This window comes from Harpia harpyja, chromosome 5, assembly GCF_026419915.1.
Source record: "Harpia harpyja isolate bHarHar1 chromosome 5, bHarHar1 primary haplotype, whole genome shotgun sequence".
NCBI lineage: Eukaryota > Metazoa > Chordata > Aves > Accipitriformes > Accipitridae > Harpia > Harpia harpyja.
The window spans coordinates 56761097-56787510 of record NC_068944.1 but is presented as its reverse complement, the minus strand read 5'-3'; the positions used below and the strand labels follow the sequence as shown (position 1 = coordinate 56787510).

The 26414-nt window shown below is 37.6% G+C and overlaps 1 protein-coding gene across 14 annotated transcripts in view; it reads left to right on the top strand.

The window, feature by feature from the left end:
- The window catches only part of UBR5 (ubiquitin protein ligase E3 component n-recognin 5), a 95505-nt gene that overhangs the window by 12051 nt on the left and 57040 nt on the right, over window positions 1-26414 (top strand). For 10 of the 14 annotated variants that reach the window (XM_052788690.1, XM_052788680.1, XM_052788685.1 and 7 more), the window contains exons 2-9: window positions 7762-7806; window positions 8303-8384; window positions 8569-8645; window positions 9447-9566; window positions 12705-12894; window positions 15058-15217; window positions 21957-22106; window positions 24088-24299. In XM_052788690.1, coding sequence (XP_052644650.1) covers window positions 7762-7806; window positions 8303-8384; window positions 8569-8645; window positions 9447-9566; window positions 12705-12894; window positions 15058-15217; window positions 21957-22106; window positions 24088-24299 — 1036 coding nt within the window. The remainder of the gene's footprint in view (window positions 1-7761; window positions 7807-8302; window positions 8385-8568; window positions 8646-9446; window positions 9567-12704; window positions 12895-15057; window positions 15218-21956; window positions 22107-24087; window positions 24300-26414) is intronic. The other 4 variants (XM_052788692.1, XM_052788686.1, XM_052788693.1 and 1 more) reach the window with 3 other exon arrangements.

Genomic DNA, 26414 nt, shown 5'->3' with positions numbered 1-26414 from the left:
TCCAACTCCTGTGCTCAAGCAGGGCCATCTAGAGCTGGTTGCCCAGTACTGTATTCACATGGCTTTTGAGTAACTCCCAAGGATGGAGACTCTACAACCTCCCTGGGCAACCTGTGTCAGTGCTCGGTCACCCTCACAGTAAAAAAGTGTTTCCTGATGTTCAGACAGAACCTCCTGCGTTTCAGTGTGTGCCTGTCACCTCTAGTCCTGTCACTGGGCACCACTGGAAAGAGACTGGATCTCTTCTTTACACTCTCCCTTTATGTGTTTATATATGTTGATAAGATCCCCCCAGAGCCTTCTCTTCCCCAGGCTGAACACTCCCAGCTCTCTCAGCCTTTCCTCACTTGAGAGGTGCTCCAGTGCCTTAATCATCTTTGTGGCCTTTTGCTAGACTCTGTCCAGTATGTCCATGTCTCTCTTGAAGTGGGGAGCCCAGAACTGGACACAGAACTCCAGATGTGGCCTCATCAGTGCTGAATAAAGGGAAGGATTGCCTCCCTCAGCCTGCTGGCAATACTTTGTCTAATGCAGCCCAGGATACCATTCGCCGCCTTTGCCGCAAGGCATGCTGGCTCATGTTCAACGTGGTGTCCATCAGGACTCCCAGGTCCTTTTCTGCAGAGCTGCTCTCCAGCTGGGCCATCCCCAGCAAATACTGGTGCATGGGGCTGTTCCTTGCCAGGTGCAGGACTTTGGGCTTCCCCTTGTTGAACATCATGAGGTTCCTGTGCTCTGGATGGCAGCATGACATCCCACTCCTCCCAGTTTGGTGTCATTAACAAGCTTGCTGAGGGTACACTCTGCCCTCTCATCCAGATCATTAATGAAGATGTTGAACAGGACTGGACCTGGTATTGATGCCTGGGGTACACCACTAGTTACTGGCCTCCAACTAGACTTCGTGCCGCTGATCACTACCCTTGGGGCCCAGCCGTTCAGACAGTTTTCAGTTCATCTCACTGTCTGCTTGTGCATCCATACTTCATGAGCTTCTCTGTGAGAATCTTAAAGGAGGCAGTGTCAAAAGCCTTACTAAACTTTAGGTGGGCGATATCCACTGCTTTCCCGTCATTCTCCTATACAGTGGTATGAAATCTGCCTTGCTTTCTTAAAAACTAGAACTGAAATATATGCTTACCCTTTCTGTAGGGTGAAGAAGATGGGTAAGTCATTTTACCAGCCTCTGCAGTGTGTGTTTAATTCTGAGTATTAGATGTTGGTGGGTATCTGTCTTTAACCTCCTGATGTCGTTGCCACTATCCTATCTTTGCTAATTTTTCTTGTCCTGCTTTAACCTTGTTGTGGGCTAGCTTATACCTAACTTTAGATATATGTTGTTATTTATATTAGTGTTGTTTTATCATGAAATAATAATGGTCTGCTGTAAGGGAATTTACTTTCTGCAATCATAGTATTACCTGAAGACTTTTCAGTGATGGTGCAGAAAACTCTTTGCAAGAGATAAACTTGTTTGATGTTTGCCATATTAGCTTTCTACTGTAGCTTACTGATTCAGCACAGTGTGTTACCATTGTTCCAGAGATGACTATTAAACGGTCAGAACTACCATTATCAACCAAACTGACAGTCTTACAAAATAGAAAATAAAGTTTGGGAGCCATATTCTGTAAATCCGTGTTGGTTGATATCATGAAACATAAGAATAGCTGTTAAGAGTCAGACAAGAGGTCCATCTTGTTGTCCTCCTGTTTGTGGCAGTGACCAGTGCTAGATGACAGGAGAAGAGTGTTAGAATAGGGCAAACATACAGTGGTGCTTTTCCAGGTTCTAAGAATTTGCAGCTCGGGGATTTCCTGAGCAGTAGGTGTTGGTTTAGTATGCAATGACAGAATAGTCCTAATTTATATTTCTTGGGATGGGGAGCGGACATGGTGAAAGCCATGGTATGCCTGATTACTGACTGAGTGGAGCAATGACTTTCTTTGTCATCTTATTTGTTTCGGTGATCTGTGCATTATAGTCTAAACATGTCGTCCCAGCCTACTGCTGAGTAGTATTGGTTACTTGGAGGCTGTCATTTTGTACTTGCGCTTGGGATTTTTTTTTTTATGTGCATCACTTTGTATTTTCTACAGATAATCTTATTGCCTGCTTTTGTGTAGTACTTTAGCTTTTTTTTTTTTTTTTTTTAATGGATGCTCCCCCCTTCCTACCCAGAATGACTTAAAGCACACTTTAACCTTCTTCTCCCCTCCTCCCCTCCCATGGCCCTTTCCTCCTACTCATTGGTGGAAAGGAGGTTTTCCACCTTTATTTCTTCATTTATTCCATTAGGAGAAAGGTGTTTGGTACAGGAACTGTGGAAGGCTGTCCCTTTGGAAACTGCTTTCTAATGTCTGTCATGACAATCAGGGGTGGGATGGATCCTTTTGTATGCTGTATTATGGCATGGAAGATAGCTGGATGTGACTTTACATCAATGACAGCATCCAGTGTCCACGACATCCTGGGATGTTGTGGAATCAGGAAATCCAGATCAGGAAACAAAGATAACATACTCACTTAAGCTTCTCATTGGTGTCCATTTTCTGCATTTCTGAGACTCTGTTTTCATGACACCAATAGACAGGCACAGGAGTTCATTTCCTCGTGATTCAGGATAGGCAGGTGTGAGAGGGCTTTGATCTGGAGGCTGTGCAGCTCTGCAGGGCTAAAACCTGTTAACTGGCCACATAGCTGCCTCCTTAGGTCTGGCTTGCTGTGCTCAGAGCACTTCAGGGTCTCAGCTGAGGCATGGAGATGAAGGTTGTATTTACTTTTTAAGTGTTGATAGGTATGTTACTCAATACTGTTTTCCAGTGCTTGAGTTGTTTGGTTCCACCCCCTGCCCCCACCTTGGATATCTGCTTGTCGTTATCCTACTCTTGGAAAAGCATGGTATCAGTTCTTGTGTACTTCTTTCTGCTCTGGTGTGAAAGTCTCCTAAGTTTGTTGGCTTACGGACTTCATTGACATATTAAGTTGTCTTAAAGAGGCCTGATCACTTAGAAAAATCTACCAGGCCTAAATTGGTTTTATTTTTAATTTCCCTACTCAAAGTTGTTCATCATACCAAGCTATTTTTTTTAATATGTACCTTTCCTTTTCCTCCTCTGCAACTTACCATCACCATGTGGTGCTGAAGTGAGGAAAGCTCTTGTGGTGGGTCCCCTGCCTGATATTTTAACTTTAAAGTGTACAAATAACTTTTTAAGGCTATAAAGGAGCAGCTTCAGAAAAATCCAAGAGAATCTTCTGAATGTTGTGTCTGGGACCCTGTAGTGTTACTTGCTGAGTACAGAAATACTTTCTTCCTTCTGGAGACGTGCAGCATGGGAGCATTTTATTTTACATCTCTGTGGTTAAATCCTGTGTTTGCGTTGCTTAGCTTCAGTGATTTTTACTATGTGTTCTTTAAAGACCTAGCTGACACTTAAAAATTTAGACTACAGTTGCAAAGAAAAATGAAAAATAGCTTGCTTTATATCATTACCGAAATTCATCTCTGAGATGGCAGAAATTGTTCTAATACTTAACAGTACATCTAGCACATTTATTTTTATTTGACCAAAGCTGCAAAATGTCAGATTAGATATTAACGCCTGTAAATACTGTTTCTTTTTAACTTTTTGAGGGGAAAAATATGTAAATCTTGCTACATGAGATTTCTATTTACAGTGCACTATGCTTTTTATGTTACTTGACTGCTTGAGAAGGTCTTGCAGATGTTCACTGTGTGTAGATGTAGGTGTGGGGTTTTTTTCTTTATTTTTGTAACTTGGTTTCCTAACACAGGGAGAAGGATGAGCATACATTCATTGCACTATTCTAAAGTTGTAGCAGTAAGAAAGTTCTGCTTATGTCTTACGGTTTGTTGGTCTGTGAACTGTTGCTGGCATGATGGAAATACTTGAAGGATGAATATTCCTGCAGGATCACTAGCAAGGTAGGACTGCTGCTGACAGACTGCTGCAGGGAGCTGAGCATGGTGAACATGTATTACAGAAGTCTATAGTGTCGTTTAAAAAAAAAAAAATCTCAGGACAGCCTGCCTACTTTAAACCAGAAATTTTTTATTCTTACAAATCAGGTAAAAGCACAAATTGTAAACAAGAATTTTGCTTTTGTGGATTTAAGCACTCGTTTAAATAGGATAAAATTACTTTAAAATGTACTGAAGTCCAGTTTTTCTATAAAATACTTGGTATTTTGAAGTGGAGTTTCACTGTAGCTCTTGCATTTTTGAACCTAACTTGGTTTTAAAAAGCAAGATGTGGTGGGAGGATGGGTCCTCAGATAAACTTCTCTGGAAATAGAAATGTACTTTGAGAGAAGTAATACCTTGTTATGAATAAAAGTGTCACTTGTGGAGTCTGAGCTCCTGTAGTCCTGACCTGGAGCATCTTCGGTTGCTTAGTGTGAGCACAGTTCCCTTCTCTTCTGATCAGTTTGGAGAGGCTAGAAATTGTAGCTGCAAAACTTAAAATCAAAGCAATCCCTACTTGATTTGGACAAACTGAGTTTTTGTTTTCCTCACAACTGTTTTTGGATGAATTTTGATAGGGATATTTAAAGAATGTGTGTCTTAACACAGGAGCCATCATCACTAAATTTTTTGTCTAAAAGCGTGGCAAGCTAGTGCATTTCCCCAAAAATGTGTTCATGAGCAAATTACATGTTGCTTCTAACTTCATCCTTTGAAATAGTTCAATTGCCTTTAATGAGAATTTTTCAAAGTTTAGCCTGTCCAGGCATTAATATCAGAGATTCATTTTACCACAGAAAGGTCTCAGTGGAAGCGTTGACCTTCCTTAATGCAAGAATTAAGTCATCTCTGCCTGTACCTCTTCCTCCAGTGCACCATCAGTTGAAATTATTGAATTGTATTTTTAAAATTAACCTGCTCTTAAATATGTGTTTTGAGGGTTGGTACTACCATACTGTGCAACTGTGCAAGTAGAAAGGCTTAGACTGCTGCAGGAAATGTTTTTGTGAAATTATTTAGAGTTTTTATTTGAGCAAACATATTCTCCATACAGAATATACAAACGCATCTTTCTGCTTTACTCTTGTTTTTCTGCTGGCTCAGTTTTGTGACTGGTGTTCATGTGAATGCTGCTGGCAGCACAAGGAAGGGGGAGGAGTGGGGGTGAAACCAGCAGCTGCCCAGCAGGGATGTGGTGCTGGGGAACTACTCCTTTTTCACTCAGTGGTGGTCTGCGTCAAATCCAAGTTCTCATGGATCTCTAAGCTTATTAGGCAGTACTTGATAGTTGTGCTATTACAGCAGTTGCGTATGAGATGGTTGGGGGGGGTGAGATAGGTGGTACTCCCCCCCCCTTCTGTAGAGACTTTAGTACTTTCAGCTTTATTGCTTACATCCTTCTCTGCTCCCTCCCCTTAAATGTTAACAGCAGCCTCTTTTCAATAACGTTAGATCTCTTTTGACCTATGCTTGTTGCAGATAGACCTACTCTTTTGAGATTGGTGTTACTAATAGATTCACTGAGTATGCAGGTCTTAGCTTTCTGTGCATATTTCTTCCCTATCACTTCATTATTTTTTTACAAGTAAAAAAGGATTATGATGATTTTTTACAATTTGAAAAATGTCTATTTCTTTGGTAGTGCTCAGGTTTTGTGGCACAAAGCTCAGGTAAGGAAGCTTTAAACGTTGCTAATAGACTAGTCTAGTAACCATCTCCAAAAGCACTGCTCTATTTGCCGTCAGCTTTTCATATAGGCAGTGCAATGAACTTAAAAGTTAGGTTCTCCTATTCTGTAATTATTACTCATGCTTACCAAGGGGAAAAATGTTAATGGAAAACTGCTCAGGATTCCTGTGGGAAACTTACACACCGGCAGCTTGGCTTGGATAGCAAAAGGCAATTCTAAGCACATTCACTTCCTTCTTGCTGTCCTTTCACTGTGTTCCTTTCTTCTTGTGCTTGAAAGTTATTTCTATCAGTATAAATTATCTTGTTTCTCAAACAGACATATATGGTTTTTTTCCTTTTTTTCCCTCAGGACAAGGGCTTTAGAGTTAAATGCTATTGATAACCTTAAGACTTGGCTGTTTGGACCTCTAATCTGTATTCTTTGTCATGCTCAGGGTTTGCAAGTAACTGAAGTCTGTTGTCCATAGCAGTTTGTGTGTAGAAACTGAAGTGAAGCAAGTAAAAAGAAAGGGTTTAAAGACATGGATTCAGACAGAGGAAAACCGTGCTGGTGTGCCATGTCTTCTTGTTAGGTTTAGAAAGGTATTGCTGATTAAGAAGGAGATTTGTGGAATGCTAGGATGAACATGGTACCAAAGTTGGGATTTTTTTTTCTTAATTAGGAAGACCTTGCACTATTCTTACAGGATTCATCTCGGTTTTATAACTTCATGTAATGTGAACATTGTAACTAAAATTGGAAGCTATTTAGGAGCTTTTTCAGATTGCTTATCATCTTTGGGAAGAAAGGAGCCCAAGTTTTACCTGAAATGCCTGCCTGATACTAAGAGAGTATCTTTACTGCCTGGAGAGGATCTTTTCTAAGTGGATTAGAAATTACCTTAGAAATTACTGTGTTGGTTTCCACTTTTGAACACCAGATACTCTAAGCAGGGGTGGTCTATGGGTTGGCCCCTTTTTTGGGTTCTGCTCTTCCATTTGGTGAGGCGTCATGAAAGTGGAATGGAAGTACTTTTGGAAACATTCTTTCCCTTTTAGTAAAGGTGATATTTTACATAACCCTATATATAGTGAATTTTCTCTGGATTGTTTCTTCTACTAGTCAAAGTTTGTTGTTAGTCCCTTTTGATGCTGGCTTTTGCGCATCTGTTTTCCTGTCTTTTCTGTTTTGGGGAACTTACTGTCATATTTTTGGCACCAATGTGCCACATACTTGGATTTCCTAGAAAATTATAATCAATCCTGTCTACTCTGGGATACTGTATTCAAGCTTATATGAGGAAACACAAGTATATCTACAGTTAATGCTCATTGCTTCATCTGCTCATTTGGTTTGTAAAGTTGTAAATGGTGGTAACAGGGCAGGAGCAGTGCTTTTTGATAGTGACTTGCAAAACACATAGAAATGCAAGAAAACATGGGGTTTGTGCCAAGATAGTAGGTGGAAGGGTAAAACTCTAAAGCAAAAAACCTCCAAAACAAAAACCTGATTTGAAGCTGAACACCATCCAGTTCTTATACAGACTGCCAGCACCAAGTAGTATTTACATTGAGCTTCATTAAGTGTGGTAAGTTGTTCCTGTAATGTCGTAAATATGCTGCAGGTGGATATCTGCTCTGCCGTGGACCTCCCTGGGCTGCAGGGGGACAGCCTGCCTCACCATGGTCTTCACCAGGGGCTGCAGGGGAATCTCTGCTCCGGTGCCTGGAGCATCTCCTACCCCTCCTTCCTCACTGACCTGGGGGTCTGCAGGGTTGTTTCTCTCACATGTTCTCACTCCTCTCTCCAGCTGCAGTTTCTGTGCCACAGCAACTTTTTTTTTTTTCTCTTCTTAAATGTGTTATCCCAGAGGCACTACCACTGTAGCTGATGGGCTCGACCTTGGCCAGTGGCGGGTCCATCTTGGAGCCGGCTGGCATTGGCTCTGTCGGACATGGGGGAAGCTTCTGGCAGCTTCTCACAGAAGCCACCCCTGTAACCCCCCACTACCAAAGCCTTGCCACACAAACCCAATGCAAGTGGTTGTTGTGTGCTGTGGGGTATGTCTTTCAAACAACAGCTTAATTTCTTTTTGTTTCAGGTTAAGGGAAGTTTCAGAGAAGCTGAACAAATATAATTTAAACAGGTAAGGCATATCACATCCTGCTGTAGATCATTTAGGAAAGTACAATTTTTCTAACAGCAACAAGAAGTAAATGATTGTACTGTAGATATATTCTTAGAAAGCCTCAATACTACTAATACTGAAATTCAGAAATGCTTCAGATAACACAGTTCTTGTATTGGGAAGAAAATGTTAGGTTTCCAGTTACCATAAATGATATTATTAAATACCCTCCTTATGAAATGACTCCTTAATTTGAAGTATAACCCCTGATGTTTATTGCTGATCAAATTAAATGAAAACTTATCACCTTTTAAGGTTTTGTTCTGCATTTTCTGTGCTTAATGACCAAAAATACATCATAGCTGCTTCAACTAATGCACATGTTTAGTCATTCTTGAATGGTTTTATATTGGTAACTGTCAGCTGTCACTGCATGTTGTTCCTTCTATATGCTACTTGTTTTTTATTTTTTCAGACTTCAAAAATGTTATACATGCTCACTTTTTGTTTTCAGCCACCCCCCTTTGAATGTATTGGAACAGGCCACTATTAAACAGTGTGTGGTGGGACCAAATCATGCTGCATTTCTTCTTGAGGTAAATTATTTAAATCTGCTCAGATAGATAATAAACTTGAAACCACACAGTTAAAATTATTTCTTCTAACATCAAATTGATCAACATTCTTCAATAACTGAAGACTTGTTTTTGTTTGTATTTTTTTCTGTAGCTTGTCTTACATTTCAATTTTGGACACTTGGTTTTCTTGTTTTAAATATAGGATGGTAGAGTCTGCAGGATTGGTTTTTCAGTTCAACCAGACAGATTGGAATTGGGTAAACCTGATAATAATGATGGGTAAGAAACGCTTTTCTTCATATTAAATCATTCTTTTGAACTGGATAAGCAGCTTGGCTTCTTTTTTGGTTTTGTTTTTGTTTGTTTGTTTTTAAACTAGATTGCCTTTGGTATGGGTATTATGAGTAGATACATAATGGTTATGGTGATGCAGCCAAACAGCTTAGCTTGTCAAACTGGTGTAGGAATAAATAGTAGATGTGATTCTGAAAGAAATGAGACAGGATCTCTTTAACTTCAAGAAACAAACCCCTCCAAAAATAATCCTTGTGAAAGAAACTGTGTTAAACTGTTTAGCTTCATGTAGAATCCACTCTGAAAGTGGTCCCACCTGGAGAGGCTCACTTTCTAGACCTGTTGTCTTCAGTCCAGGTAAGTCTCCCTTAATAGGACTATTTAATGGTTCATATTTGAATGTAAACCACTTCTTAATGTTGAAGTAGCATACGCAGGCTAAGGTTTATGGATAGAACACGTGGTGATTACAATTTATACATATACGCTAACTGAATACTTAGCACAGTGGCTAACTCAAATCACTAATTAGCTTAATATGTATTTGCAACTGTGCTATTATGGATTGCCAATGTACATAAGATCTGTTAGGCATGCTTTCCACTTTCTTTTTCCAGCGTACCTCTTAATATACAGTTAGATTAGTTTGGAATATTCCCCAAGGGTGTTGCTTAAGCTGGTATGTTACCAGACTAAGTCCCTGAGAATTTAGACCTGGGATTCCAGGTTTTGTTCTTAACCCATTTGGGATTGTTTTGTGACTGATTTACCATCTTTTACTTTCAGTTCAAAGTTGAGCAGTGGCTCAGGGGCAGGAAGGACATCCAGGCCAGGCAGGACTAGTGACTCCCCATGGTTTCTGTCTGGTTCTGAAACTCTGGGCAGACTGGCAGGCAACACCCTTGGGTAAGTTTTGATAGGATTGAGGCTGCAATCTGTTTGTTCCATATTTGAGTATATGTGTATACACATATATAAATTGTATGCAGTATGTATAAGGGAACGTATAATTACAGCAGTTGTGTAGGTAGGGTATAATAAAAAAAATAATTATTGATTTGGTTAAAATAACAGATATGTAAGTGACCCTTCAGTACCTAGGATGCAGAGAGTTCTTCCTATATGTGTGAAGAATAACTTGGTTTTGGCTGTGTTGTCTTTTTTTGAACATTTTTTTTTAGTTCCTTGATTTTGAAAAGCAGTTTTTTGGAGGGACACTATCAATTTAAATGCTGATAGGCTAGCAGCATAAGGTAAAATGAGTGCATTTATGCAGGAAGAATCTTAATTATCTGTGTTTGCAGACCTTTGTGTGCCCAGTTTTATTGTGCCTTCCTCTCCCCTGCCCCAAGTAAGGAGCAGTGTTTTGTTAGTTGGGGTCTTATACATAGTAATAGGAAGGGAACATCTGGAAGAGGTTGTCACTCAGAACCTTTAAAATTGTACTATATACCAAATGTACTATACAGGTTCAATTTTTTTATCATTAGCTTTAAAATTGATGGTGTCCCTTTATATAGCGATGTAAATTAATCTTCATTACATAAACACAGTGAACTCTTCGTTACATGCTTTTGTAAGACATATTGAACAGTGCTGCTTACTAAGGTTACTAACTGTAGTAAGGAGAATTGCATTTACAAACTGTGGCTTCTGCAGGTGAATGATTTGTTAAGAGGGAGGAACTACAGCTTTTCCACAGAATGAGTATGTTGTTTATGTTACCAAATAAGCTAATTTCATGTGGGGCTTAGTTGCATGAAAGATAATCCACCCCTTTACATGCCCCCCAAACTTTTGTGAAACGTTTATGCATGTGAACCTAAAATCCATGTGTTAAACTTTAGAGGCAAACTGGTATTGTCGTGTTTAAAAACTTACTGTGGAAAGTGTAAGACTTTTTTCCTTGTTATTTTTACCTGAGCATAACCAGTTAAAATTGTTTGAAGCTATGTGCTTAGGAGACCAACCCTGAAGAGTTCCTAATTTCTTCCCTTGCATGTTTCAGAACTAGGTAGTTGAAAAGTCACCGAACTAGAAAAGTGGCATTAGACCCTATAACTGCTCTATTAAATGAAGGGAATACTTAACTTAATAAATGGAGTCTAAAACCATTCAAACTGTGGAGTCCTTAGATTAGATCACTGGTTTTAGAAAATTGCTAGCATGCTAGTGGGCAGTGGAGAGATGTGGAAAACTAGTAGGTGAGCAGAAATGAGCAGAAAGATTTCCATTCTATATTAATATTTATTCTAGGTTTAGACAGCTTTCATAGGAATAGCTGCATCCTTTTTTTTTCTCTATAACAGGACCAAGTTAGGACACACTTGGAATATTTGAATTATTACATGAATATACATGGTTTTAACCGTTAGATGTCTTAAGTCTGTCATTGATAGTTTATAACTTAAAGTAGAAAATGCATCTGTAATAAGTATTAAAATCTAATACGTAACCTTTTCCTTAAACCCACATCTTCCCAGCTGAGAGTTGAATTGAGAATTGTTGTGTAGGAAGAATTTGACTTCCCCTCAGCCCCCTTGCCACCTTTAGGAACAGATTAACTAGCTTGCTTTATTTAAAATGACACATTCTTCTTTGGTTTGGTTTTGGGTTGGGTTTGGGATTTTCTTCCATTTTCAATAGTATCTCTTCTTCTTTTTTTTTTTTTTTAAGAGCTCTTTTTCTAACTCATGAGACAAGACTTTTTCTAAAGTGATCGTTGAATCGCTTTTTATCTTGTCATTGTCTGTGTGGTTGCTGGCTAGAATCCTGAAAACAGACATCTCTATGACAGGGCCTCGTCTTAGGCAGATAGTTTAGTTATTCTGTGATTGCATGGCCTTGTCAGGAGGAAAAAAAAAAAAGAACAACAAAAAAAGAGAAGGATGTTAGTAATCAACTTAAGCCGTAAAATGTAAGACAATTATTCTTACTTAATTAGCTTTTATAGCTACATGTGGTAAACTTTTAACATGCATTTATTAGATGCTGTTTCAGAGTACATGCCTTTTTTTTTTTTTTTTCTTATTTTAAATGTTTTTCTTTTTCTTGAAAGGAGATTGATTGGGGTGGTTGAGAGCAGGAAAGTGCTGCTGATACCGATTATTAAATAGCAATAATACCATATCCGATATCCTTTAAGGTAGATTTGTACAACAAAGCTTAGTTAACCTTGAAGAACAAATTAGACTCTTTTAGCCTTTCATGACGACAGAGTATCTAGTCTTACATCCAGAACAGATTCAGTTGACACAGTTCTGTGGTGTTAAGATAGTGGAAAGTCGTAATGATGGTGAGTTGTCTATTTCTACAAATCACTGCCTTTTTTACTCCCTTGTTTTGATACTGACTCATAGAAATGAAAAAAATGTTCAGTCAGTTTAGGCATGTTTTTGCAACGTATACAGTTGATGTTGATTCCTCCAGTAGGAATAGGTTTAGAGTAGAGCATCTCTTGAAAACCATCCATGAGGATTAGAGAACTATCTAGTGTAAGATTTGTTTTGCAGTAGATTACTTGATTTTTCCAGTGTAATCCTAAGCAATTTCTTAATGTAAATCAAGTCTCAGAAATTTTAGAAGACCAATCTGAGTATAGTGACCTTCTGTCAGACATAGTCCGCTGACCATGAAGCTGCTGCATATGTGCTTTTATAGTAGGAAGTTAACAGCCAAGTGTTAGATGTTATGCTGCTGCTACTGTTACTTTTAGAGACTCTGGGAATTGGTACATGCATGTATTTATGTAGGTATACATCTACACAACTGTATGAGTAGGAAAAAGTGTAACTTCCAGTTGGAGTCCTGTTTTATATTTTTTCTGTGTAATTCAGAACTTCTATCAATTGCCTGGTGCTCTTGTTCTTACTAGTTTTGAGAGATACTTTCATAGTGTTTGTCTATGAAGTCAATCTGCAGTATTTTTCAGAGACTGTCTATAAGGTATTAATAATAGAACTAAAGACTTACTTCTTGAAGTAGTCCCCAAAGTATGCTGCTATATATATTAAAAAAATAAATATTATAATCTAACTCTTCTAGAAGTCGCTGGAGTTCAGGCGTTGGTGGAAGTGGAGGAGGATCTTCTGGTAGATCGTCTGCTGGAGCTCGAGATTCTCGAAGGCAGACCAGAGTTATACGTACAGGACGTGATAGAGGATCTGGACTGCTGGGGAGTCAACCACAACCAGTGATTCCAGCATCAGTCATTCCAGAGGAACTCATTTCACAGGTACTTGAGCTAGAAACTACTTGTTGCCAAAAACCTGGGGACCTTCTTGTAGCATGTGAACAGGGATGTGTTGTAATAATACTGCATTTTCTCCAAGGAAGAGATTGACTTTCTCTAGCTGAATTGCTTTTATTCTTAAATGTGTTGTGTGAGTGATAGACTTCTTTTGGATTCTGAATTTTCGTTTCCCAAAATTCCACTAAGACAAGGTATGTGTTTAATCTAGATGAGGATTGTCATGCATTGTTCATTTGCAGATGGAAGATGTAGTGAGAAAATCAAATATTTGAGAATTGTATCAAGCATGTAGCTAATAAAGTTAAGTTTCTTGAAGGAGTATAAGGAAGGGGGGCAAGTTGACTTTTTTTTTTCTTTTTTGATAAAAGGAGTGATCCATTTTAGATCTAAATGAAAGACAGTAAACATGTTTAGTCTCTTTAAAATACTTATTTTTCTTCATGGGCACCTCTGCTTAATTTTTTATAAATGTAACTGATGAATGTTGGGTATAAGTTGCTCTGCTTTTGCATCTTAATGCACTAAAGCCTGAATAAGCTGATGGACTTTGCATTGTGTGAATAAGTGGAGTTTGTTAAAATAATGTTTTTCACCACGTTTGAAGAAAATAATACGTTCAAAATATGTGACTAGTTAATGCATTTTAATTCTTAGTTCAAAACAAGTTGCTGGTCTATATTTCAAATACAGGTGTTAGTTGCTAGGCCAAAGATAATGTGCTTGCATGCTTTGAATGGCCTATAGCATGACTGGCACAAAATAGGAGCTAGCAGGCAAGGTATCTACAGTCCCACCAGTGACAGACTGGCTTCTAGTTTCTTTCTCTCTTTGAACTCAAACACCTGTAAAAGCTGGGAGCTTCTCCCTTCACAGAGGCAAGATACTGGAGGTGTTGGTTACCCTGATGTTAGCTCTGCTTTCAGGAAGTGGTTTGGTTGATGACCTCCAGCGGTCTCTTTCAACTGTGGAGTGGTGGGGATTTTTTGACTTAATTGTTCACCTCCAAGTTTTTTTGAGTGTTTACTGACATCCTTGATACCTTACCTGAAATAGAAAAGCAGACTAATATCCCTTGGTCCAGACAGTTCCATTCTGTAATCTAATGTATGGTTTGTTGGTGAAATTGTAACTTTGCTTCCCTTGCTGTGATCTTTTGCTTTTTTTTTTTTAAAAAAAAAAGCATACTTTGTCTACCTTTAAAACAGAAGGTACCTAAAACATTTTGGGGGTAACTCTAAAGCAGACTAGTGGGAAAGATCTTCACAGCTGGTCTATGTAACAAATTCTGCCATGTCTCGAAAATCTGTAAAGGTCTGTCATAGAATATTACGACAAAAAGCTTACCTTTGTGTGCTGTTAAAATGTCCTCTTTTTTTTTTTTTTTTTTTTGTGCCTCATTTTTACTGTGTTATGAAAACATTCAGTACTGGTTTCTGACCTTGTTCCCATAGTTTGTGATCTCCTAGAACTCTGTCATCTCTGGCATTCAGTAGAGGGTAGTCTGTCTGGAAAAACAAAATGCTCTGAGTCTGAGGGTTAGTGGAATAGACCAGAATGCTTCTGGTTTTTGTAAATTCATTGCATCTGTTTCACATTTGGAAGGTTTTTTCTGCATTTGCACTTTGCTAATCTAAGTGTTGCAGAAACTGCTGAAGATAAGCCTTTAGAAACAGAATGATGAGAAAAAGAGAGAGTAAGGTGGTTACATACTGAAGGGCAGTGGAAAGAGAAACCACTGTCAAAAAGACAGGGATTGAGGTATAGTTTTAGAACAAGTTGGTTGCAAAAGTCTGCTGATTGACATAGTAAGTTTAAACGCTTTTTACAGAAACATACAGAACATTCTCAAAACCAGATTTTGCTTATCCTTTAACTACAGCATTAAGCATTTCAAGAAGTAGATTCTAAGATTACATTAGGAAATTCAGCACCAAAGTTGGAATTCAGTGGACTAACTTGAACTGAGAGAAGGTTGACTATCTAGCACAAAATACTGTGACAAATGTATGTGAGCCTTTGTCTGCATGTACTGTGATTGACTTTTGGTTTTTATTAGACTTCTTTTAGAATTAAGCATTCTTTTCTTATGAATGGTGGTCGGTGAGCTGAGAATGACCAGTAACCAATTATACTCTGCTGTTACAGGCACAAGTTGTTTTACAAGGAAAGTCCAGAAGTATTATTATTCGGGAACTCCAGCGAACAAATCTTGATGTAAACCTTGCTGTAAATAATTTGTTGAGTCGTGATGATGAAGATGGAGATGATGGGGATGACACAGCAAGTGAATCATATCTTCCTGGAGGTTTGTATCCTGCAACTTTTGATAAGAAAATGCCAATGTGTTCTTATTTTTCTGTATTTAAATACTGACAGCGTGCTCTGTGCTGTGCAAGGTATGCAGCGAAGACAGTTCTTGCTTATAGGAGCAAAGTCTAACGATGCGCGAAACAAAAGATGCACTGGGATGTGTTGAGGGATTAGGTTAGGCATTGAAGAATAACTGTTGACCCTGTTTGTGGGTGGCAGGAAAGTCGGTTTTGGGGTTTTTTTGGGGTTTTTTTTGGTTTGGTGTGGTTTTTTTTTTTTTTAGGATCCCAGGCTTTGTAACATCAGCATTACTTACGTCTGTATTTTGCTGCTCAACGAGATGCTGAGACTGCTGTGTGGCTTGCTCATGAAAGCTAATTCTAAAACCTTCTAGTGACTTGCATGTTTTTTACTACTAACATATATTATTAAGATAAAGCAGTTTTTAGAGCAAAAATTATACAGCTTTTTTCTAACCAAAATGCCTCAAGTGAGGGCAAAACAGCTTACAGTTGTTAGAGTTAGATAGAGAATTTATTCTTCATCTCAGGTTCCCTTCATAAATGCTGTAGTATTCTGGCTATACTGGTAAAATGCTGTAATTGAAGTCCAGATATTTTTGAAATATTGTCTGTCCCATAGAATTGCTTTTTATAAAAGACTTTGAGTCTTTTTTTGCATTGGCTAAATAATTTAGGTAATCTTTTCTTGCTGAGTAAACGTATTTGAAAACATAGCAGCCAAATTTAATGTTTGTGTTAGATACACTGCATGAAAAGAACACATCTAAACTGACTACATATTAGCTTTTCTTTCTGTGTGTCAAAATGATGTTTTGATATTTTTCTAATAAATGTTTTTTTTTTTTCTGCTCATCTGGTTCACCAGGAAGGTTCATGGGCTTCCTCCATCTTTATCCTGTCAATCGTGTGATTAGACAAAGGCTTTTTTGTTCTGCAGCAAAGGCTTTGTATTTCATTTTGCCTCTTCTAGTTTTAGTTGCATCTGTCAAGCTTCTTTATTTTGCTGTAGAATTAAGAATCCTCTGGTGAAAGGGGTGAAAAATCTTTAATTTGAGTCTTGTTTTTTAGTAATTAGCTTAATAGCATTAGACGGATGCATTGGAGGAAGTAAATTCTCTTAACTCTTTCCAAGTATTCAAAGCAGGAGTTCTTACTCTAAGCATACCTGAATGCATTCCTCCAGAACCAGCCTTCAGAAGATAAATCACTGTTAGTAATCATTTACAATAGAAGTTCCTTTTAACCATACTAACCAGCTTTCTACAGCATTAACTATTCTCTTAGTACCTCTTGAGATCATCAGGATCAGTTAATAGGGACTGTCTGACAACCTATGACTGGTAACTTTTATTTGAAGGTGCCTGTGCTACAGTCTGTGCGTCTTTTGTATTTGAGATACGTTAAAGTAGTAAACAGAGTTTCACTGTCCTCACTAGCTGTCCAGAAAACAATTTTGGCCTTGGCTTAATTTTTAAAGCTTCTCCCTTGTTTAGACTAATCTTTCCTACAAGAGATTGCAGCCCCCTAATATTAGTATTTTTTTCTCTTTTTTTCTTCTACCCCACAGAGAAACTGGGCTAACTCTTCCCCGGTTCTTGTGGGAAATGAAACTTCAGTCTTCAAAGATGTAATTCGCAGTTTGTAGAACATGCTATGCCTTCTCTGTCTGGCTTAATTTATTTCAGTTTTATGGGCAAAAATAAGTTTGTTGCACAGAAATGAATTTGATATCTGAATGTGATCAAAACAGTAGGAAAAGTCTAGCTGAATGGTAGTCAGTGCTGTTATGAATCTACTGTTGGTACATTAAATAGTACAGATTACCAGTCCTCGCTTGTGTCACATAACCATGCAGGCTGGTTTTCAGGAAAACCTGATGGCCAGAGAAACTTGCCTATAGCACTCTGGAAAAACACCAACACTCTGTCCTTCAGAACTACGTAGAACCTTTTTTTAAGTCTTTTGCTCTAGAAACTTGCTCTTGCACTCTTGCTTTCAGTTGTCATCTCACCTCTGGATGCTCTTTTGGAACTGTAACATCAGAGTTTGTTAAAGAAAACTGTAGATAACTGATAAATGCTATATGCATTCAATTCTTAGGTTTTAGTAATGATTCTGAAAGATAAAGAATTTTTTTTTCTTAAATTATGTCAAATTATGCTTTAAAGCTTTTTGATTTTGTTCCTTCCAAGCACAAAAAAAGCAAATGACAAGACTACTTTTGCCTCAGGACTTTTGAGGCTCTTGCATTTTGAGGCTTTTGCATAAAAGCATATGCTAATTTTTACTTTCTCCCTTCTGCATGTGTGGTGCTTTGTGACCCTTAAATTTACAGGTTATTCCTCTAAGCCTTCCAAGACAGAGAAGCTTTTTTAAAAACACTAAGAGTAATTTACAGTTGATTTAAAAAATAAAAATAAATAAAAAACCCCTAAGATACTTTCCAACCACTGTGAAATTAATAAATTCTTGTTTAATACATCATAATTTCATTAATATATCAGTTGTGGTAATTCCAGTTAGTATTGTAAAGGTTGTGCATCTGAATTTTTTTAAGGTAACAAAAACCATGTCTCAGTTCTTCCTGAATTCTGGAAAATGTCTTAAGTGAAGAGCAGAACTTTACTTTTCTGTACAGATTGCCTTCAATAAGTATCTCTTAGATATTTATTTTTGGAGCCTTATGTACTTTGATTTTGCCTTCTGTAATCTAGTCCTGTTTCTTTTGTTTTATGGTAGTTAGCAGAGCGGAATGTGGGTTCAGTTGATACAAAACAAGTACATAAGGAAAATAATCGAGGTGAAAACTACATAGAAAAAGATCATGTAGCACAGAAAAGACTTAAAGGTCTCTAATTTTCCAGCTCACATCAAGTTGTATTGCTAGAGGCTTCTTCTGGGCTTTATGTTCTGTTAATCTTCTGTATAGACGTTCTGTGGAAGTTAAAATATTTTGTTGTTTGTATAGTTCAGAGGCATGCATGCTTGCTCAGTAACTTCTGCATGATATAGTGGGTTCTTGCTAGTGGGACTTGTGAAACATAGGTTTGGCAACATCTAGACTACTTTGGATTTTGGAATTGAGATGAGCTTGTTTAAAAATCCTTTTGGTTTTTTTGGGGTTTTTTTTTTGTTTTTTTTTTTTTTTTTTTAAAGGAGAGAAGAGAGATGAGCTGGTATTGCAGCAGTACTTACTGTATTGGCTTGCAGTGAGGGGAGATGGGAACCAGAGCACAGCATAGTATCAGTTCAGTGGCTTGCCTTTGGGGAAAACAATTTGCTGTATGTTTTTTTTTCTGTGGTTTTGTTGGTGTGATTTGGTTTTCTTTGATTTTTTTTTTTTTTTTTTTTTTAGATGAACTTCAAGTTGGGTAATGTTTTGAATAAATATATCTTATCAAGAAATGAGTTCTGGAGTTCTGTTTGAGTCAGGTTTCCTAGGAAACCAAAATACATGTTTCTCTCCCTTCACTGTCACAGTTTTGCCAATTTAATCCAAACTTGAAAGAGGAGGAGATACTGAAGTCATTGAATTGTTGAATATTTTATAAAAATACGCAGCTGAGAAGAGGGGAGAGAATTTATGATTGCCCCCTTAAGGGAGAAGGTTTAATGTGAGCCGAACTTGAGATCGGAATTGACCTAGGCAATGCCTTTAGTTAATGAATCCAGTGATAATGCTATGCATAGGCTACTGAAAATAAAAATTCTCTCAGTACTTGAATTGCTGCTTATGTGCATACTGGAACTTGGGGTAGGGTTTTTTTTTCCTCCTTTCGTCTGCACTGGATATCCTTTTCCTTCCAATTTTCAATGGTATTTACTAGTGAATCTTAGGTACTTTCTTACCTAAATAGGTTGATCAGAATTACCACATCTAAGTGTGAAAGGTGTGGTCTGATTCTGGTCTAACACGGCACAAGAGATGAATTATATCATCCCATGGGATTTTTCTGAAGAGCAGGAAAATAAAGTCATAGAGAATGTTTTTTCCCCTGAATTCTTAAACTGGATGTAGCCTTGCAGTATCTGTGTTTTCACAGCACTAAAAAAATTCAAGTGATTTTTGAAGGGGAGTCGATTTGGCTCCTGTACCTACTGGTTTCAGCACCTCTGTTTGCTGGTATAGAAAATGGAAGAAGGGGTATCTCTTTGCAGAAATATTGGAAGAAAATTAAAGTCTGATTTGAAGCTGAAGTAAGAGGGTAAAAAAAGGCTTCATTTCCTCACATATCTTGCACATTTAGCCAAAACCCACGTAGTTTTGGTTCTCAAGTCTGATGGCTTGAATCTTTACTTTCCTTTTTGGAAACACAGCTAAACTAAAGTCACCTAACATGGTGGAAGGTATGTGTGTGTCACAAGTTAGTGTATATTTTCTGTCAAGAGGATTTCTGGCTTAGCTTACCTTTAAAAAAAAGCCATATTGTCCATTTTGAATGAGGCTGGAGAGTTCTTTTCTATACTGGCCGATTGTGCTCCTAAAAAGAAATCAAAGTTTTTTGCAATTTTTGGCTGGGTAGTGACCGAAAAAAATTGAGAACAAGTTGCTAGACTGTAGAGATGTTGGAGCTTACCTAGGAAGAGATGGTTGTGGTGGGTGTGGGAGGAGGGAAGAGGAGCAGTCTGTGAATATTGGGAGATACAACAGAGTCTCAGCTGTGTTTGCAGCTCTTAAAGTCTGGTACTTACAAGTTGACACTCTTAAGGTGAGGTGTACTGCTGATTTATCATTGTGGAAAGCCAGTGGAAAATAGATAAAGTAGCAGGCAGGATAAGGCCAGTCTGAGTGATTCGAAGTGTTTTACTAACACAGAGCCTGTTTGCCAAATCAGATTTTTTTTTTTTTTTTTTTTTTACTAGGATTTCCAAGCAGTCTGTCAAGGATGACTTCCTAAAATGTACTGCATGAACCATTGAGTCCCAAGTGGTGTGCTTGTAGAAGCACAGACTACACTTGAGTGGATTACTTATTTAATGCAAAAAGCATTTGTGCAGGTCTTGCTTGCTTTGAAATCCACAGCACTCACTAGTTATGGTGCTGTTTTTCTGGGGACAGCTGGTTGTAGTTGTTATGTTATATTTCCTGGAGATGAGAGTTTAGAAATTTAAGGATGAATATTTTGATGTGCAGGGATGTGAAAGTCTCTAACGCTTTAAATATCAGTAAGTGGAACAGTTAAGTGAATTAATACTGGCTGTAAACTGGACTTCTGGCTCCTATTCAGTTTTTGGATACTCTCTCCTTCGTGTTCCCCCCACCCCACCCCTTCATTACAGATCCTGAGAAGAAGACCCATAATAATCAGTTCCTGCTGTTAAGAACGCTTATATTTAACTTCAAACCTTGATTTCTAGCCACTATTTTGTTTTATGCTTACAATGAGGTAGAGGCTGAGAACTGGATGTGTTGAAATTATATGTGCGCTCTCTGTGTTTTCTGAAGGGACTCTGTGTATAGCCTCATGTTAGCTTCATGAGTGGTTAAAGCAGATGAGGTTGTCCTGCTGCCAGAAGGAGCTATCCTGCCATTCCCTTGCATGGTGGTGAGGTTTGTGTGCCTGCATGGGTTAGCTGAAACCTAATTTGGGGAGCCTGATATTTTAGTCAGATTTGCTTGAAAGTTTGGGAAGGGGCAGAACTGTCTCCTTTGGCAGCAGTAGGGTCTGGTCAGCTTTGCTGCGTGTGGTGAGGCACCACTTTTGGAGCTCTGACTACCCAGTTAAGTCAGTCTGAAGATTGCTTCCCACCTTACTTCTGTACTCTATGAAGTATTGTTTCAAGCCAGGTGAATGTGCTAGTAGTAGATGTAGAAATCCCACCTTGCCCCAAGGAGGTGCCTGCCACAGGGATGAAGGAGGGAAGTAGGACTGTCCTTTCTGTAGCAGCAAGGTGGTAGTCAGGTTTAGTTGTCTTGTCAGTCCATATTGCTGGACTTCAATAAAGTACATGAATTTTCAGTAGCCTCTTTTGTGTGTGGATAGTAGCTGTAGTTTAGTAAAAGGAAGGAAACTTTAATCATGATCAGCACTTCAGAGAAACTCAAGTTTTCTAACATAAGAGCTAGGGCAGTCACAGTATTTAAGTTCATCTTTTTGGTTTTGGTTGTTTTTCTTTTTTTTAACTCATGGTATTAAAAAACGGTGCTTTTTCCAGATAACAGTTGTTGTTCTACTAGCCTGTGAATTAAACAGGTGCGTCATTCTCTGAAAGAAACGTTCTGTGGAGGAACATACAGTCTTTGACATCAAAGATGTGGCTTTGTGAAGGCCAGCTTTCACCATGAATTCTGTCCTCCCTTAATTCTAGGTCATCTTTGGAGTTCTGCATTCCGTGCATGAGTGTGTGTGCACATCTATGTATATGTATCTATCTTATCCTAGCGCTTTGTTCTTTCAAGCGACAGGCTAAAGTTTGAATTTCTGGGTTACAGAAAAATGTGTTTTGGACAAGTCTTGTTTGGGAAATGTGGTTAGATAAGTGACAGAGCAGTTCTTGTAGGGAAACTGGTTTTGTTCACTAGTCCACCAAGCTTGATTGTAAATGTGGTTGCATAGGAGGCACATGAGTTTGCACTGGTGAATCTGAAGAGCAGAAATTCAATTAATAGATAGGATTTTTTTTGTTTTGATATTTGTTTAGTTGATGGTCTCTCTAGCTGATGTTTTAAGTAGCTGATTATTCACTTAAGACCCTTGTCTCCTCTTATAGAGGATCTTATGTCTCTTCTGGATGCTGACATACATTCTGCTCACCCAAGTGTCATTATTGATGCTGATGCTATGTTTTCAGAAGATATTAGTTACTTTGGTTATCCATCCTTTCGGCGCTCATCACTTTCCAGGCTAGGCTCATCCAGAGGTAATTTTGCACCTTTTTTCTTTGTAATAAGTAGTTTGCTGTGGAAAAAGCTAGTGATAGTACACACTGGTGGTTTAGATTCTGATTTAATGCGAAAGTAGACTGTGATATGTTGTGAAATATAGAGTAGACAAATAGACTGTTACTCATTATCAAAATTATTAATGAATTCTGAATATTAGCAGGTAAGTTCTGCAAGAACCTTGATAGTCATGTATTTTAAATCTAATTGTTGATCACTGGTGTTGCAAGGTGTTATAAAATTTTTGCATGTTAATTTTATTTTAAACTGTAGTGTAAGTACCTACTAATACATAGATTGCATTACAAGTATTTAATTTGGCTCAAAAATGAATAACAATCGATGACATGCAGCATTCTTGATTTTTTTTTTTTTTCCCCTTCCCCTCCCCCCCTCCTTTCTTTTGGGTTGCTCTTTGTTCACTGTTCTTCACGTTTCCTTAATTGTTCCATGACAGAAGTTACCTTTATGGAGGAACTTTAGGTACTAAGGAGAGAGAAGAAATCTAAATTTTACTTTTGGGAAGCATTTTTATAGTTGAATAAGGAAAACTATTGGCAGCTGATAAAAAAACCTCCTTGAGCAGTGTCAAGGCATTTTACTTTTTTTTTTTTTTTAAAAGCATATTACTCTTAAAAGATTTATAACAGACCATGCAGCAATTTCCTGTCTTTTTGAAGCTGTTGTGCAAATGCCTAGAGTATGTCCAAACTGTTAATCCAACCTCTGCTGTGATTGTTTGTTTAGTACAGTTTTGTTGCCTTTCATGAACATGTTTTAGTATATTAATTGCTGAACATGTAAGTTCCTGTTACAAAATTATTAGTCAGGGGTCAGTGTCATGTTTGCTAGAAAATAAGTACAGTACTTTGTGAAATGTATCTGTAAGACAAGCTGTAGTGTTTGGCTTATGAAAAAACTTTCCCATTTGTCTAATACAGCAAAAGACCCAAGACTTGGCATAATTTGTTGAAACTATGATATAATAATGTGGTCATCTCATACATGTAATTCCAGTTGATTTTTGTGGGCATAAGTAAAATACTTAATAGGTTAAATGCATTATGTGCATGTACGAATATTCAGCATCTGACATAACTCCTTCTAAATTCCTCCTTTTTTTTCCTTTCCTAAGGTTATTCTATATAAGACGTTACTACGAATTTTATAATCCTTATTTTCCATGCATAGTTGACTCTTGGAAAGTTAGTTTGATTACCTGATTTAAAAAATTTATCTGCATGAGCGAACTGCAGAGTACTGGCTTTAGACAGTTTGTAGGCCAATTGGAGGGGAAGCATTTTGGTAAGGAACATTTTCCTACAAGGATCCTTTTTAAAACTTGTCTGACTCTTGAAAAGTTTTCATTTGATCTACTCAAAACAGATACACTTTAATTTATTAAATCCAGTCCTATGGAATATTGCTTTAAACAAAAGGGGTTGGATTATCAAACATGTATACAAGAGCTTTTTTTAATGCTTGCTTTCTTTAACCTTTTCAAATTACTGTTTTTTTGGGGGAAAGTTGTTATGAAACTCTCTAATAAATACTCTTTTTTGGTTTGCATAAAGATATCTAACAGACTATATAGACTTAGATTTTTTGTTGTTGTTGTTACTACGTTGATAAAACAATACTACAAAACTCTGCATATTGTACTATAAAACTTTAAATTGCAATGTTAAATGTATTTGGCCTCTTATGATGTAAGTAAAAATGCTTTAGCATTTTTTATAGTGCACAAAACTGTAAGACTTCTTTATTTCTAGCTTATTTTTATGTTTAGTAATTCTAAAGTACATATGCTTGAAAGGGTTAATATATTGAATGTTGCATGTCAGGACTTTATTTTTAATCTGTGTGAGTAGATTTAACTGCTGTTAGTTGCATCCTGAAGGGTCTTTACTAGAGAGTGGCTTACTTTTATCCCACTGGTGTGACCCAATTGCATACCAGTTCTCCTTCTTCCCTTAGAGAGAGACTCTGAGCTGTTGCGTGAACGTGAGTCCGTTTTACGTTTGCGTGAACGAAGGTGGCTTGATGGAGCCTCATTTGATAATGAAAGAGGCTCTACAAGTAAGGAAGGGGAACCAAACCTGGACAAGAAGAATACACCAGTTCAAAGTCCTGTTTCTTTAGGAGAAGACTTGCAGTGGTGGCCAGATAAGGTATTGAATTTTTTTTACTATTTTATTTGTGTGCTGTGCAATAGATCTGTTTATTTTTTCCAAATAAATACTCTGTGTTTCCTTTTTGAATATCACATCTCAGTTTATGTGAGATAATGTAATAAAGCATATTCTTTATTATGCACTTAGGAAAATTATAAATAACTAGTTACACCCCTATAACTGTGCTTCTGTTATTACTGTTTTAATTTTCTTCTCCATGTGTTTTAAAGGCACTGCTGTAGATTGTAAGATTTGGGTTTTTTCTTTTTTTTTGCTTTTTTCATTTAGGTGCTCAAAGCATTTAATAGGCAATAGGAAACTCATGAAACAATTTAAACTATCCTTCATCAAGGAAACCTTTTTTTGATTAGTGGTGTTATACCCAGAGATACTTTCAGTTTGAGTGGATTGGGCTTTTAAGCAACAATGCTGAAAGCTGACATTTATTTGCAGTTGTGTTTTGAGTTGACCAATAACTTAAATGAGTATTGGTTGCTCCTTCAGAATCTCTTTGGCTTTGATTAGCTGGTTTTCTTTGTAACTGGAATTCCATTTTCAAGGCAAGAAGTAATTCCCACATGAGATATAAGAATGATAGGAACACCAGCGATATGTTGCTAATTGGGTATCTGTAGTCATTTTCTTTATGAATTACCTGCATGCTTGGGGAAATGACTTTAAAAAACCAAAACCAAACCAAACCTGAACCAACCAACCAAACCAAAAAAACTTCCCAGGAATGGAAGTGATAATCTATGTTTATTAGACCAAATTTTATGAACTCGGGGTGTCTTTCTAGTGTTCCAATTTCTGTCTGTCCGCAGTATCTGTGAGGTTGCTATTTTGATGTCATGCTTTCTTTTTCTGTGTCTCTGTTTTTTCCTTTCAGACTAAATCTAGATAGAGAGCTTGAAGAGGGAGGTGAATTTCGAGGCTTATTTCTGCTTACAGTAGCTCACCTTTAGCCGCTGTCATCTTCATTCAGGCATTCAAACTGAGAAATGAAGATACCTAAAAAGAATGTTTGTCTAATACTTGCTCTCCCAACCAGACCTTTTATGTCTAAATTGTGATTTTATCTTTTTCAGCCAGTAACGCTAAACTTCTGTGTCAGTGAAAATTGGTAGCTTTTGTCCCCCTTGCTTTGTCATAATGGTAGAATGAGAGAGTCATCTAGCTTGGGTAGAGAGAGATTTCAGGGGTTTTAGCATCAAAGAATAAACGTAGTTTAGATTTGGAATACTAACATCTTTCATTTCCACTGCTGTGTTTTGGTAACGTTATTATAGCTATTATTACTGTTGTGCTTCTTGTTATGTTCTGGTTTTTTACTACTTCAGGAATGTTTTTCCTGTTAACCCTATTCTTCTCTCTGGCCCTGAAACTTAGTAACTAAATTAGGGTTTAGGTTTTTTTTTTCCTGGATGGTTTTTTTTGTTGTTGTTACTTGCAAACTCAGCAGTTCCTGCACTAGGACAATTATTGCAGTCTTTTACTGGGCATCTTTTATGGAATTAACTTGCTGTGATATCTCATTGCATGCTTGTTCAATTTAAATACACTGAACTTCTTCCGAGATACCTGTTTGCATATGCACTCATATAAACCCTAGGTTTCAGTTAAATGAAGGTGTCTTATGGAAAGGCCTTCCATCTTTATCCAAAAGTAGTTAAACTTTTCATCCTGTCCTTCAGCTGAATGTTCATAAGAAATTGTTCTGCATCTTTCTTGCTATAGCCCCACTCTGAAGTTTTGTTGGTGGTATTTTCCAATAGAAATTCTTCAAGGTGAATCCTGGGGGAGATGATTTAGCTGAGAGGCCAGTTCAGATGTTTCTTCCATTTTGAAAATCAGAAAGGAGGTCTTGAAATGTTAATGGAGAAGACAGTAAGCTAGGGGAGAGATTAAAGTATGTGAGAAATCGCTACAAAATAACCAATCTTGTTTGCAAATATTTTTCCTTAATATTTCATTATTTTGACATTCAGCATTTGAGACAGAACTGTAGTAGCCCATGATGAGGATGGTTAACTTACGTTTATGGGAGGTAAAGTACCAACCTGAGAGGAATGGATGAAACTTTTGGAAAGCTGATAGTGTTCCCAAATGTAT